The sequence below is a fragment of the Megascapheus bottae genome, chromosome 1 (genome assembly GCF_031878675.1).
Source record: "Megascapheus bottae isolate mThoBot1 chromosome 1, mThoBot2.hap1, whole genome shotgun sequence".
NCBI classification, from domain to species: domain Eukaryota; kingdom Metazoa; phylum Chordata; class Mammalia; order Rodentia; family Geomyidae; genus Megascapheus; species Megascapheus bottae.
Window position 1 is genome coordinate 28,833,496 of NC_143509.1, and position 15,362 is coordinate 28,848,857.

The 15,362-nt window shown below is 52.8% G+C and overlaps 1 protein-coding gene across 1 annotated transcript; it reads right to left on the bottom strand.

Annotated features, from left to right (window-relative positions):
- Positions 1-484: 484 nt before the first annotated feature.
- Positions 485-8,373, bottom strand: Creb3l3 (cAMP responsive element binding protein 3 like 3). The gene is made up of 10 exons (XM_090340887.1): positions 8,180-8,373; positions 7,500-7,631; positions 6,860-7,154; positions 5,585-5,691; positions 3,912-4,049; positions 2,842-2,948; positions 2,193-2,261; positions 1,337-1,421; positions 1,154-1,250; positions 485-1,070 (listed from the first exon to the last, which is right to left on the bottom strand). Exons 1-10 carry the CDS (start codon positions 8,204-8,206, stop codon positions 757-759), a joined length of 1,371 nt encoding a protein of 456 aa, XP_090197013.1. The 5' UTR covers positions 8,207-8,373; the 3' UTR covers positions 485-756.
- Between the last annotated feature and the right edge of the window lie 6,989 nt (positions 8,374-15,362).

The following is a 15,362-nucleotide window of genomic DNA, read 5'->3' on the forward strand; positions in this document are numbered from 1 at the left end:
TTTTTGCCAGTCCTGGGCTTGAGCTCAGGGCCTGAGCACTGTCCTTGGACTTTCTCAAGGCTAGAGCTCTACCACTTGAGCCTCAGCACCACTTCTGGCTTTTTTCTATGTATGTGGTACCGAGGAATCGAACCCGGGTCTTCGTGCATGCTAGGCAAGCACTTTAACCACTAGGCCAAACTCCCCTCCTGTTTGAAGGATTTCTTTGTTCCACATCTGCTCTGGATTCCGAGGCTGGGTGGTGGGGGGAGGTTGTGTCCTGGGCTCTGCCCCTGTCCCCAGCCTTGACTCTGGGCAGGTCACCTTGTCTGCCTGAGTTTCCTCATCACAGTGTCATCTTTGCCTTGTCCCCCAGAAAAGGCACAGGCTGGAAATCTGTCCCCCACTCCCTGCAGCCCCGCTGTCCAAGGTGCTGAAGCCATTCAGCTAGTGCCCCTCCCCCACCACCCCCAGGCCCAAGCCCCACTGTGCCCACTGCCACGCGTCCTGGGAAAATACTTTATTCAGAGTCATGGCAGTCTTAGAAAAGGGACAGCCGTGCACTGCAGCCACCCAGAATCCACACATTCTCCGGTGTCTCGGGAGCCAGGGGCGCGCCTGTCTTGTCTACTTGTGTCTGGGTCTGCGGGTTTCTCAGCCCTTGTGGACCCCCCCCCTTTATTTAAAAGTCAGTCCAGAGGGAGGTGCTGCTGCCCACTGCTGAGCCCCCTCGGAGGACCCTGGACAGAGGGGTCCGGAGGCTCCATCCTGGGGGGCTCACAGCTCCCCCACTGCCTCCATTCCTGTGAGCCCCGCGCCCAGCACGGGGTCGGGGGCCACCCAGTCCAGCAGGGCGGCCCGGCCCAGCCCCTTGGTGGAGTTACTCAAGGCCAGGGTGGCACCGTCCAGCTCCTCTGCTGAGCCGCCCTGCCCTGGCACATCCAGGAAGCCCCCCCAGTCCTTCCCCACGCCACCAGGGGCCACTTTCTGGGGGGTCCCAGTGTCGGGCCAGGGGCCTGGGGCCTCGGAGCCTGGCGTGGCCCCAGGGGCCACACGGGAGGCAGCGTCATTGTGCAAGGTTCTGGAAAAGACTGAGCAGAGGTTGGGGGTCAGGCAGGGTGGGGTGCAGGGTTGGGGTACGGGGGGTTGGTTTGGAGGGAACCACAGCACCTACCACGCATGGGTGTGAAATCGCTGGGGCTCTCAGCCTTGCCGGAGGCGAAGGGGCTGACGGAGGGCAGGACGATGAGGGCGAAGGACAGGAGGAGGACCTGCAGAGGAGGAGCGGTCACCCCTCCTCCTGCCCGGACCCCAGGGGCCCCCTCCCCCACCCTGGCACCAGGGGCCCGAGCCTCACCGCGATGCAGGTGCCGGTCTGCACAGACTTGCTGGTGGACTGGACCACGAGGGCCTGGAGTTTCTTCAGCTGCTCCAGCAGGGACCTGGGAGGAGGGAGCAGCCTCTGCTGAGCCCTCAGCATGGCGTCCTGCCTGGGGGAGGGGGTCCCCTCCTCCTCCTCACTAAAGTCCCACAAGCTCTGCAAGTGTGAATCTGCCTCCCTCCTCTTCCCTGTAGCCCATGGGGCCCTGAACCACCCAACCTGCCTCCTTCCTGCCCTCCCCTCCCCTCCCTCTCCTCTTCCCACCTACCAGGCTCCACCCAGCCTCAGGGCCTTTGCACAGGCTCAGCTTCCCCCCCCCCAACTTTTCCAGCTGGCTCTTCAGGCCTCATTTCCAGTGATCCCACATGGGAAGCCCTCTGTGACCTTTCTTCCAGCCCTGCAGCCCCCACCCACCCATGACTCTCACTGTTCCATGACACAAGTCTGTTCCCACTTCCACTCCCAGTGGCCCAGAACAGATGACAAACTAACACAGATGAAATCTCCTGACAGAGGCAGATGTTGTTCTCCAACGCCACCTCTGACTACAACATCTGTCCTCTCTAACATTGACTATGCCTTGATCCTAACAGACTCTTATGCATCCCTCAAAGCCCTACATTCAAATCTCCCCTTTTATACAGCCTGCCTCCTTTGTAGAGGGAGCCCTTGTTCCTTGATCCTTTCAGCTTTTTGCCTTTCACCCAAAACACAGTCTCAGCCCTTTACCTCTCCATCCCATAAAATACACTGGGGCCACTCGCAGGTCCTGCCTGCCAAGAAACAAAAACAAGAAACTCCCCTGTGCCTGCTCTAGCTGAACGGAACTCACAGGTTTTGCTTCTCCAAGTGCAGGACTTTCCTGTGTAGCTCCTGATTTTGCGCAGTGCACGCTGACATCCTGCAGTACAACAATGGGGAGACTGAGAAGGAGCCTGGGGCCAACTGTCCCTGCCCCTGCCTCCGTGTTCCCAGGACAAAGGAGGGGGGGGGGTGACAGGAAACACTTCCCAGGCCAGCAGGGAAGTCTGAAATAAGACTTGATGGATTCATTTTCCACTTGAGCCCTTGCTGCATCACCTGGGCTGGCCTTGAGCACCTGGCCTCATGCCTCAGCTTCTGGAGGAGCTAGAATGACAGGCACGAGGCCCACGCCCCTGGCTGGCTATTAAAGATTAAAAGAGTGGGCACTGGACACTGGGTGGCTCACACGTGGCATCCTAGCCTGCCAGGAAGTTGAGATCTGGAGGATAGGGTTCAAGCCCAGCCCAGGGGAGAAGAGTCTGTGAGACTCTCATCTCCACCCAGCCAGCACGGCTGGAAGTGGAGCTGTGGCTGGGAGTTCCAGTCCCAGTATTGGCACAGGCTCCCATGTCACTCCCCGAGAGGGAACACCGTTCTGCTTTTGGCACGTGGGCGGCGTGCGCTGTGCCTCAGTTTCCCCTGTGAGTGTGACACCAGCCCCACCTCCCCGGCCTCACCGGGTCTCCAAGCCATCGATGTATTCTTTCTTCTTCCTCCTGCTTTCCTGGGCCGATTGTTTGTTTCGGATTTTCCGACGGACCTTCTTCAACACCCGTTCCTCATACTTGGGGGGAGGAGCACAAAGAGGGGGGACTGCTTGGCTTTTTCCTCCATTCTTAGGAGACCATGCTGGGAGACCCCGAAAGTAAACAGCTGCCTGCCCAGCCTCCACCTTGGTGCCCCCTGGTGGCCATGTCTGGGAACTGCATCTTCTCCTGCAGCCAGGCGGAATGGAAGCCCTGAGGACTGGCACACCCCATGGGGTTGGGTGGGAAGCCGGGGGCCAGAGCTTTCTTAGGTGAAAACTCCTGCTCAGAAAGGGGTGATACGGCAAGGCCGGCCAGGGCAGGCCTGACTCCTATCACCCCAAGGGACTGGGATGACAGAGCAAGAGGACTCAAGTTCCATGTGAGCCCAAGCAAAGTGTTAGCAATACCTCATCTCCACCAACAAGCCTGTCGTGGTGGGTCGTACCCACAGACCCAGATTTATGGGGACCCCAGTGAGGAGGAAGGTATCCCAGGCAAAAACCAAGCAAGCAAGCAAACAAACTGCAAGACCCTACTTAGAAAAATAACTAAAAGCCGAGCGCCAGTGGCTCCCGCCTACAGTTCTAGCTACTCAGGAGGCTGAGAGATAAGGATCAGAGTTCAAAACTTCTCTCCAATGAACCATCAAAAGCCTGGAACTGGTGCTGTAGCTCAGGTGGTAAATAGCCAGGCTTGAGCACAAAAGCTCAGGGACACTGCCCAGGCCAACACACACTCACACACACACACACACACACACACACACACACACACACACACACGAGTTCTGGTGACTCATCTTGTAATTCTGGTTACTCAACAAGCTGACACGTTAAGGTTTCACTTCTGTCATTTTTGGGGTTTTTTTGTAGGTTGTGAGACTTGAACTCAGGGCCTGGGCGCTGTCCCTGAGCTCTGCAGCTCAAGCCTACCACCCTACCCCTTGAGCCACAGCCCCACCTGTGGTTTTTCTACTTGGAGAAAAGAGGGTCACCTACCTTGGTGAGGGGGAGCTGTGTGGGCAGGGTGACGCCTTCCTTGGCCAGCAGTTTCTTCTCATCCTCTGTCAGCATCAGCTCCTGGCAGTGCCCGGGCCCAGGCCGGAGCAGGTGTGTGGCTGCCGGATGGTGCTGTTGCTATGGGAACCCAGAACCATGCAGTTGGAGGCCCAGAGACCCCACGGGTGAAATCTCTACCCACAGAGTCAACAAGGCCCTGGGGGTAATCAGCAGCAGTCAGTCCTCTGACCCAGGACTGAGCCTTAGTTACCCTCAGAGTGCAAAGAGGAGGTTTGCGGGGCTTTTCGATAACTGTTTTCAGAGTATCCACTCTGTGCCAGGACTGCGTGCCAGCCCAGGACTGCAGATGAGAGAAGCATCCAGAAAACAGGACAGGGAAACTAAGGCTGGCTTGTCTGATCAGGGGCAGAATTATGCACAAGAGAAGAAGCATGAGACTTGCCATGAGAAAGGATCATGGTAAAAAGTAAAGGAGAGGGGCTGGGAGCGTGGCCTAGTGGTAGTGCTTGCCTAGCATGCATGAAGCCCTGGGTTTGATTCCTCAGTACCACATACACAGAAAAAAGCCAGCACTGGCATGTGGCTCAAGTGGTAGAGCTCTAGCTTTGAGAAAGTCCAAGGACAGTGCCCAGACTCTGAGTTCAAGCCCCAGACAGACCAAAATACAAACAACAAAAAAAGTAAAGGTGGCTGAGATCTGAGGACTGTGGTTCAAAGCCAGCCCAGGTAAAAAAGTCCATGAAACCCTTTTCTCCCATGAAGCACCAGGAAACTGGAAGTGGTGCTGTGGCTCAAAATAGTAGAGCCCTAGCCTTGAGTGAAAAGAGATTCAGGGGCAGCATCCAGACCCCAAGTTCAAGCTCTCTGACTGACAAATTAATAATAATAATAATAATAATGTGTGGGCTGTGGTAACCATGATCCCAACACTGGGGGTGGGGGAGACAGGTGGATGGTAAATCTCAATATTCCATCAAAAAGATCCTGCCTCCGGGGCCGGGAGTGTGGCCTAGTGGTAGAGGGCTTGCCTAGCATGCACAAAGACCTGATTCCTCAGTACCACATACATGGAAAAAGCCAGAAGTGGTGTTGTGGCTCAAATGGTAGAGTGCTAGCCTTAAGAAAAGCCCAAGGGCAGTGCTCAGGCCCTGAGTTCAAGCCCAAGGACTGGAAAAAAAAAACAACCTTGTCTCCAAAATTAAAACCAGTATAACATGAATTCAAATGAAATACGAGGGAATGAGCAAAGTAGTGTCACGTGTGGTGCTAGAAAGAGGAGGAAGAGGAGAGGGAGAGGGGGAGGAACCCCAGAACACAGTTCCTTGCTGAACTCAAGCCTCATGCCCCCCCCCCAGCCTGTCCTCTACCACTTGAGCCACAATGCCACTTCCAGTTTTCTGGTGGTTCATTGGAGATGAGAGTCTCGGGAGACTTTCCTGCCTGGGCTGGCTTTGAACCTCGATCCTCAGATTGCAGCCTCCTGAGTAGCTGGGATGACAGGCGTGAGCCCGGCACTTGGCTGGACTTTGTCACTTCTGCCTGGCCCCCTCTCCCTGTCCCTGGACTACCTCTCCTCCATCAACTTCACACACACACACCCCTGTTCCACTGCAGCCGTGAAATGGGGGCACCGGGGCGTGGGCGCTGCTCACCGAGTCTCCACCGCTGCCTGACAGCAAGAGCTCCTTCACCGAGAGGCTGAAGCGGGAGGGCGAGCTGGCCTGCTCCTCTGTATACAGGCTTCCTGAGCTCCACAGCTCTGGGGACAGCAGGACGGGGATCAGGTGGTGAAGCCACCCCCAGCCCACCAATAATGGGTGACATCCAGGCCCCGCCACCACCATGGCCTGGGTTGACACAGACAGCCCTGGCGAGGGCCTGGCTTCCTCCTCTGCTACAGACTCTTCTGGGCACAGCTCTGATTATCGGAAGTACAAGAGGCCAGGTACTGTGGCTTCCACCTGTAACCCCAGCCACACTGCAGGCTGAGACTGGGAGGATAGAGGTTCAAGGCCAGCCTGGGCAGTCCTGGAGCTTGAACTTGGGGTCTGGGCACTGTCCCTGAGCCCCTTTACTCCAATTGTTCATGGCTAGTGCTCTATCACTTGAGCCACGGTGCCACTTCTGGCTTTTTTTTGGTGATTAATTGGAGATAAGAGTCTCAGCGACTTTCCTGCCTGGGCTGGCTTTGAACTGGGATCCTCAGATCTCATCGTCCTTCGGAGCTGGAATGACAGACATGAGCTACTGGTCTGCACTTTAATAAGTAAATAAATTTTAAGAACACTTCAGGCAATTTGAAAAATACCTAAAAGCAAAGAGGACTGGAGATGTAGCTCAAGTGGTAGAGTATCTGCCTAGCAAATATAAGGCCTGAGTTCAAATCCAGTAAATAAAGCTACAAAGAAGATGGAAGGCTGGGAGCATGGCCTAGTGGTAGAGTGGTCGCCTAGCATGTACAAAGCCCTGAGTTCGATTCCTAGGTACCGTATATGCAGAAAAAGTCGGAAATGGCACTGTGGCTCAAGTGGCAGGGCACTAGCCTTGAGCAAAAAGTGTTCAAAGACAGTGCCCAGGCCTGGAGTTCAAGCCCCAGGGCTACCAGTCCAGATCAGAGCCACTAGTGTCATAGTTCAGCCAAGCCTTATCTCCCCCATGGGGCAGGGACCGGGTGTGAGTCACCCCCTGACCCTGGCCCTTGGGGTCCTTTGCACAGGGTGGGCTTGAGGTGTCTGCTGACTGGGTGGAGCTGTGTGACCTCAGGTATGTAAGTGACTTCACCACTCTGGCTTGCCCCAGGTGTCAATCACTGATTATGCAAACCAGTCCTGAGCCACCGAGGGCGCCCTCAGGTGTCCATTCCAGGAACTGCACCAGAAAGGAGCCAGGCCCCTCCCTCGGACACCAGCCACCAGCCCTGAACTCACCCAAGTCGATGGCTACCGATGTCTCAAGTGCTTGGGTCCCCGGCTGCCTGGCTGGGGGACAGGGCGGACTGGGGACAAAGGCAGGACAGAGCTCCTGGCCAGGCTCAGAGGGAGGACCCCCTGCCATGGTGGCAGGTGGTCCCTGGTGGGGAGGGGTGTCCTGGGGGTCAGAGGGCAGGTCCTCAGAAATGCCACTGTCACTGGCAGCTGGGGACCAGGTCGGAGAGCTGGGAGCTGAGTCTCCAGGGACCAAGAAGCAGTTCAGGAAGCTGTCAGAGCCTGTGCCTGGCAGCGCCTGTGGGGAGAACAGAGGCAGGGGGTGCTGGGTGAACCCCCACCCTGGTCCTCTTGAGTCCTTGCTGTGTCCTTTCTCTCTCAAATGCAATGGGCACTCAGTCAGTGAGCTGAGTGTGAGTTCACACTGGAGACTGCTGTGTGGCCTTAGGAAAGCACCTAGCCCTCTCTGACACTGATCTTTCCATGCGTGCAAAGGGAAACGAATGGCCATTTTGTGCGAAAGGAGCACTGAGAGCGGCCCTGCGCTGGTAGGTGGGGCCCCCTGGGTTTCCAGTCACCCCACTGGCAGCTCTGTGGCCCTTAGCTTCCTGGAGGGATAGGCGGGGAGGGGCAGGGGGCTCACCTGGTCCTCGGTCGTGTGACCCCAGTCCTCCCCCAGTTCCACATGCCTCAGGATGCCATCCTGCTGGTCAAAGAGTAGGTCCAGAAGCTCAACGCTGTCCACGGGACCCATGGCACAGGCTGGGGAGGCCATCTGGGGGGAGGAAGGCACAGGGGTGAGCCCACACCGACCCCCAAGTTCCAGCTTGCTGACAAGCAGTCCCCCCTCAACTCAGGCTCCATCCACATAAGGACAGTGGGACAGAAAATCAGGGGAGGGGCCAGCCCTGCACTGATGGCTGTTATCTAGCCACTAGGGAGGCTGAGATCTGAGGATCCAGGCTTGAAGCCAGCTAGCTGGGGGCAGGCAAGTCCATAAGACTCTTCTCTCCAATAAACCACCAAAAAAAAAAAAAGCCAGAAGTAGAACTGTGGCTCAAGTGGTAAAGCACCAGTCTGGAGCATATAAAGCTCAGGGACAACACCCAGGCTCTGAGTTCAAGCCCCAATACTGGCACAAAAAAGAAAAGCAGGGTGGGACAGATGGGGACAGCAGAGTGGGGACAACACCCCACCCCTATCCCAGTAGCCTTCACTCCTCGGCGCCCACCTTGCCATCCGGCTGCGTCTTCCTCCCAGCCTGGCACTTTGTGGACCAGTTTCCTGGCACCAAGGCCTCCTCTAACCTGAGACAGGACTCACCTTTCCGGCTATTAAATCCCCATCCATGGGCCCGGCAGGCTGTGTTCTTCAGGCCTTTCTGAAATGGGTCCCCACTTTAAGCTGGGAGGTTCCCACCTGGCTTGAATGCTTCTCCCCAAGTCTCTGGTCCTGTCTCTCTCTCTCAATGCCAGGTCAACACGGCCCCCCACCACCCCCTAAGAAATCTTCAAATAGTGCCCTGGAGCTTAAAGCTCAGCCCCTGGCTGCTGATTGGCAGGTAGGACAGATGGACAGGGAGAAGGGCCAATGGGACAGTGCTGTGCTGAGTGGTAGGGGGAGGGGAGGGAGAACCGTTATCTCCCTGTCTCCTTTGCTGGGCCAGCCCATAGCGGGCAAAGGCTAAAGTCCGGGGTGTCTCAGCTCTGCCATGACTTCTCCCCTACTTTCAGGGACTCGGTTCTCTTCGGAGCCACTGGATCTTGGGACCCACACAAGTCTAGGGTTCTAAGATGGGGTGCTCTTCATTCCCAGGACCAATCAACACATGTAGGAGGCAGCTCATACTGCAAGGGGGAGCACCCATCTCTGCTGGTGCCTGAGGCCCTGCCAGGCCACCTCGCCCCCCCTCCCACCTCTCCCCCTGCTCCATGTCCCCCCACCCAGTGGAATGCATGCAATCAATTCCTCTTAGCATAATCTAGCATTCATTTACCCAGCAAATATTTATCAGGTTGAACTTGTCCTACCTCAGGGTCTTTGCAAATGCTGTTTCCGCAGCCTGGATCACCTCCTCCCAATTCTGTGTCATTGTGTTGGTATTCTAGTGACAGATCCTTGTTTATGAATCAGCTTAGAAGGCTTGAGAGACCAATTTTTTTCCACCAAAAAAATCTTGGGGCTTGGGCCGGGAGTTTGGCCTAGTGGTTAAAGTGCTTGCCTAGCATGCATGAAGACCCAGGTTCGATTCCTCGGTACCACATACATAGAAAAAAGCCAGAAGTGGTGCTGAGGCTCAAGTGGTAGAGCTCTAGCCTTGAGAAAGTCCAAGGACAATGCTCAGGCCCTGAGCTCAAGCCCAGGACTGGCAAAAAAAAAAAAAAAAAAATCTTGGGGCTTGAACTCAGGGCCTGGGCAACTATCCCTGCACCTCATTGAGCCACAGGTCCTCTTCCTCGGCTTCCCACTTTTTGTTGATTAATTAGAGATAAGCGTCTCCTAAACTTCTCTGCCAAGGCTGGCTTTGAACCATGCTTCTCAGATCTCAGCCTCCTGAGTAGCTAGGACGACAGGCGTGAGTCTTGGCTGCCCAGCTTCGTAGCATCATGAATGAAGAATATAAACCAGCCTTGGAGAAAACAAAGAGAAGAATGCTTTGTATCCCAGCCATGGCTTTGGGGTTCAACTGAACATGATCTATCAGAGGAGCAGTGAAGAGGTGGCTGGGGTGAAGGGAGACAGTAAGGAGAGAGAGAAGGAGAGAGAGAGGTGGTGGGGGAGGTCTTTGGGCACTTGATTCTAGGGTATGCTGGAAATAAAGGACAAGGTCTTATTGAGAGTGCGGGTTGGGGGGGACACTAAAACCCCTGTGGGAACTGGGCACAGTGGCGCATACCTGGAATCCCAGCTATTCAGGGGGCTGAGCTCTTAGGATCACAGTTCAAAGCCACCAATGAGCCATCAGAAAACTGGAAGTGGTGTGGTGGCTCAAGGGGTAGGGTGGTAGCCTTGAGCTGAAGAGCTCAGGTTCAGTGCCCAGGCCCAGAGTTCAAGTCCCAGGACTGACTAAATAAATAAATATTAAAAAATGAACCCCCTGTGGGCCCACAAGAAGCTCACATCCCATTTGTATTTCTCAAGGGACTCGTTCTTATTCGTCCACTCAACACAAAATTCAAAGGTGGCTTTCTGCCCGCCGTGACCACCTAGGTGCTTCTTCATTCTATGGCGGGCCTGGGCAAAAACACTTGCATTGTGGAGGTTGCCTTGATGGGGATTCTCAGGTGACTCTGAGAACATGTGTGGCTGTTAAAATTGGGGTGCTCCTGCCATCAAGTTTGGGGGAACACCCCCTGGGCCCCTAGAGAAAGAGCCAACCTGTGGGTACCATGTTGTGGGATCCCTGATCACGTGATCTGCACGTGGACAGTGAGTGGTGACCTCATCCTCAGCCTCCAGATTTTCTTCATTTGTTTTTTTTTTTTTTTTAGTGGCTTGTGTGGTTTAGAGGGAGAGGAGTCATATAACCATGACTGTGTTTACCCAGCCTTCTGTGGTCCGTGGTGGCCTCATGCTGCTCCCATAGGAGTGGCCTTGGGACCCCACCCCCTCATCAAGGTTCTGATCCCACCATCCTGGGGGATCAGAAGCTCCTGGAGGCTGAAAGAATAGGATGGGGAGTGCCAAGCCAGCAGGCTGCGGAGCGAGAGCCTGTCTCAAAATAGAACACTATGCCAAAAGCATAGCCTAGTTGTAGAGGGCTTGCCTAGCATGTATGAAGCCCTGGGTTTGAGTCCTTGGAACCACATACACAGAAAAAGCTAGAAGTGGTTCAAGTGGCAGAGCGCTAACCTTGGGAAAGCCCAGGGACAGTGCTCAGGCCTAGAGTTCAATCCCCAGGACTGGCAAAAAATAAATAAATAAATATACATATACATATATATATATATATGGGTTGGGAGTTTGGCCTAGTAGTAGAGTGTTTACTTAGCATGCACGAAGACCCAGGTTCAATTCCGCGGTACCATATACGTAGAAAAAAAAAAAGCCAGAAGTGGTGCTGAGGCTCAAGTGGTAGAACTGTAGCCTTGAGAAAGTCCAAGGACAGTGCTCAGGCCCTGAGCTCAAGCCCAGGACTGGCAAAAAAAAAAAAAAAAATATATATATATATATATATACATATATGTACACACACACACACAAATAAAACAATAAGGAAGGGGCTGGGAGTGTGGCCTAGTGATACAGTGCTTGCCTAGCATATACAAAGCCCTGGGTTCGATTCCTGGGTACCACACACAGCAAAAGCTGAAAGTGGTGCTGTAGCTCAAGTGGCAAGAGTGCTAGCCATGAGCAAAAAGTGTCTAGGGACAGTGCCCAAGCCCTGAGTTCAAGCCCTAGGACTGGCAGAAAATAAATAACAATAAGCTGTGTGCCAGTGGCTCACGCCTGCAAACCACCTACTCAGGATACTGAGATCTGAGGATCCCAGTTCAAAGTCAGCCTGGGCAGAAAAGTGCCTGTGAAACTCTAATCTCCAAGGAACCACTCAAAAAACAGAAGTGGAGCTGTGGATCAAAAGTGGTAGAGAGCTAGCCTTTAACAAAAAGAGCTCAGGAAGGGCCAGGAGTACGGCCTAGTGGTGAGTGCTTGCCTAGCATTCACTAAGCCCTGGGTTCGATTCCTAAGTACCATGTACACAGAAAAAGTTGGAAGTAGTGCTATGGTTCGCTCAAGTGGGATAGAGGTCAAGCCTTGAGAAAGCCAAGCCTAGGCCCTGAGTTCAAACCCCACAACCAATAATAATAATGATAATAAGGGTAATAATAATAAGATAATTAATCCAGGCATTGGTGACTCGCGGCTGTAATGCTAGTTACTCAGGAGGATGAGATCTGAGGTTTGAAGTTCAAAGCCAGCCTGAGCAGAAACATCCTTGACACTCTTGTGTGTGTATGTGTAGGTGTGTGTGCACGCATGTGCCAGGAGCTTGATCACAGCCTGGACACTGTCCTTGAGCTTCTTTTTGTGAAAGGCTAGCCCGCTACCACTAAGAAACATTCCAGCCCCCCTTTGACACTCTTATCTCCAGTTATCCACCAAAAAGCCAGAAGTGGGGCTGTGGCCCAAGTGGTAGAGCACCAAGTTTGATTGAAAAAGGCAAGTCAGAGCTGTAGGCTCTAAGTTCAAGCCCCAGGATTAGTAACAAAAAATAAAATAAGAGCCGAGGTGGCTCAGGCCTGTAATCCTAGCTACTCAGTAGCTGAGATCTGAGGATCAAGGTTCAAAGCCAGCTCGGGCATAAAAGGATCTGAGACTCTTCTTTCCAATTAACCTCTAGAAAACGGGAAGTGGGGCTTGGCTCCAGGGTAGCCTTGAGCTGAAAAGCTCAGGGACAGTGCCCAGGCCGAATTCAAGCCCCACAACCCACAAAAATTAAATAAATAATAAATAAACGAACAAACATAAGAAAATGAACACTAAAAGGGTTTCTACACTTAAATGAGATTTCTTTTTTATATATATATTTTTTATTGTAATTAATAAAAGGGTTACATGATATTTGCCATATAGAAGGTGCATTAATTCACATACATTGATACCCTTTCACATGTCTTGGTACCCTTTACCCTCCCCCACCGCACCCCCCCTTAAATGAGATTTCAGTATCACAAAAAAGATATACAGATAAGCAGTAAAGGCCTGGGGCGTGGCTCAAGCAGAAGGGGGCGTGACCTAGACCTCTTGGCTCCGTGCCGTGGGCGTGGCTGGGCGGAAGGGCGTGGCCTGCGTAGATGGGTGTGGTTTGAACCTCCTGGTTCAAGAGCAAGAGCAAGACAGATGGGTGGGGCCCCAGGTGTGTGGGCGGAGCACAGGCTGTAGAGGGTGGGGCTCAAGTGGAAAAGCTTCTCCTTCCCAAGCAAGAGGCCAAATCCTAGGTCCCCCGAAACAAATAACTAAAAACAAAGCAAAGCTGGACAGTCCAAGGTGCCCAAGCACAATGCCCTGCCATTGCCCAGCCTCATTCTGCTGTCCCCATGAGGTCACCCAGGGGAGGCTCGCGTGTCACCTTTACACCAAAGTAGCCAGAGGCTGGTGGCTCAGGCCTGTCATCCCAGCTACTCAGAAGGCTGAGATTTGAGGATCACAGTTCCAAGCCAGACCAGGCAGGATAGTCCATGAGGCTCTTCATTCTAATAAACTACCCCCAAAAAGCTGAATATGGACCTGTGGCTTAAAGGGTAGAGTGCCAGGCTTGAGCAAAAACGGCGCTCACGGGCAAAATCCAGGCTCTGAGTTCAAACCCCAGGACCAACACACACACACACACACACACACACACACACACACACACACACACACACAAAACCCACCTGTTTTAATTCAAATTTTGTTATAAAACTGGAGATGTGGGGCGGGGAGTTTGACCATTCCTCAGTACCACATACATAGAAAAAAGCTGGAAGTGGTGTTGTGGATCAAGTGGTAGAGCTCTAGCCTTGAGAAAGCCCAAGGACAGTGCTCAGGCCCTGAGTTCAAGGCTCAGGACTGGCAAAAAAGCAAAACAAAACTGGAGGTGGGACTCCATGTTAAAACAGGGTAGCATATCCCTGACCCCAGGTTCCATCTGGAGCAACAAATAGAAATGTACAAAAACAGTTTGATAATTTGATACGTTGAACATTGAGAATTGAGTCAGAGATCGAGTCTGGCTCTGAAATCTTGGGCTCAAGTGATACCACTCCCAGCTTCTTCTGTTGAGATTGAGTACATTTTTTTTAAAAATCCGAGCTGAACTAGCTTAGAACCTTGATCCATCTGATTTCAACTTTCCAAGTAACTTGCATGACACCTATGAAGCCACCACATCAGCTTGATTACTTTACATTAATGGATAACGTATATACCAAAAAGGGTTTTTGACATAAACCAGCTGTGTGTGTGTGTGCATTGATACTGGAGCTCAAACTTAGGCCCTTGCATTTTCACTGGACTTTTTCTCCTCAAGACCAGGGTTCTACCACTTGAGCCACAGCTCCACATTGCGCTCTTTTGGTGATAAGACTCGTAAGGACTTCTCAGCTTGGCTTTGAACCGTGACAATCAGATCTCTGGCTCCTAGGTTCCTAGATAAGAGCAACCAGCACCCAGCCTCATTCCGACAACATTTCTGTGTGTGTGCTGGTCCTGAGGCTTAAAGTCATGGCTGTCCCCGAACTTTTGTACTCCAAGCTAGTGCTCTGACACCCTGAGGCACAGCTCCACTTCTGGCATTTTAGTAGTTTAGAGTAGGTGAGAGTCTCACAGCCTTTCCTGCCTCGGCTGGCTTTGAAACTTGATCCTCAGACATCAACCTCCTGAGTAGCTACTAAGGTCATAGGCGTGAAACCGCCTGCAACCCAGCTTGCCAACAATTGTTTATGCTGAGAATATGAATTGTTTTGCCTGACCTCGGTGTTGAACCCAGGGCCTAAGCTGCCCCTGAGCTTTATTTTTACTCTAGGCTTGGTGCTCTACCAACTGAGCCACAGCTCTACTTCCAGCTTTCTGGTGGTTCATTGGGGATAAAACCTTAGGGACTTTCCTGCCCATGCTGGCTTCAGACTGTGACCCTCAGCTCTCAGCCTCCTGAGTGTGGAAGATTATATAATCAGGAGCCACAGTCAGTTAACTTACCAATGACAATTTTTTTTTTTTTTGCCAGTCATGAGACATGAACTCTGGGCCTGGGGGCAGCTATCTCTGAGCATCTTTGGCTCAAGGCTAGAGCTCTACCACTTGAGCCACAGCACCACTTCAGGCTTTTTCTGTGTATGTGATACTGAGGAATTGAACTCAGGGCTTCATGCATGCTAGACAAGCACTCTACGTCTACGCTGCATTCCCAGCCCCTAACAACACTGTAAGTTGAGAATGTGAATCGTGTGTGTGTGTGTGTGTGTGTAACTAAGTTTTCTGAACTCCAAATGCCCATGGATATTTACTGCTGTCAGGGTAGTATCTGACCTCACTTGTGCAATAAATTGAATCATACTAGATTTCAGATGTGTGGCTTGTTAAGACCGTGAACTATCTCATTAATAATCTCTATACTGGGGCCAGGGGTGTGGCTTAGTAGAAGGCCCTGGGTTCCATCCCCAGCATTCACGTGCGCGCACACACACACACACACACACACACACACACACACACACACACACACACACACGGCCTTCACATCTTTCTTATTGTTTCGTTCAGCTGTGGGGCGTGAACTCTGAGCCTCGGTGCTGTCCCTGAGCTTTTCAGCTCAAGGCTAGCACTCAACCACTTTGAGCCACAGGGCCACTTCCAGTTTTCTGGTGTTTCATTAGAGATGAGTTTTACAGACTTTTGTGCCTGGGCTGGCTTTGAACTGTGATCTTAAGATCTCAGCCTCCTGAGTAGCTAGGATTCCAGGCGTGAGTGACTGGTACCTGGTAACCCCTCACATTTCCATTGGCCAGAGCTCAGGTTTGAATCTTAG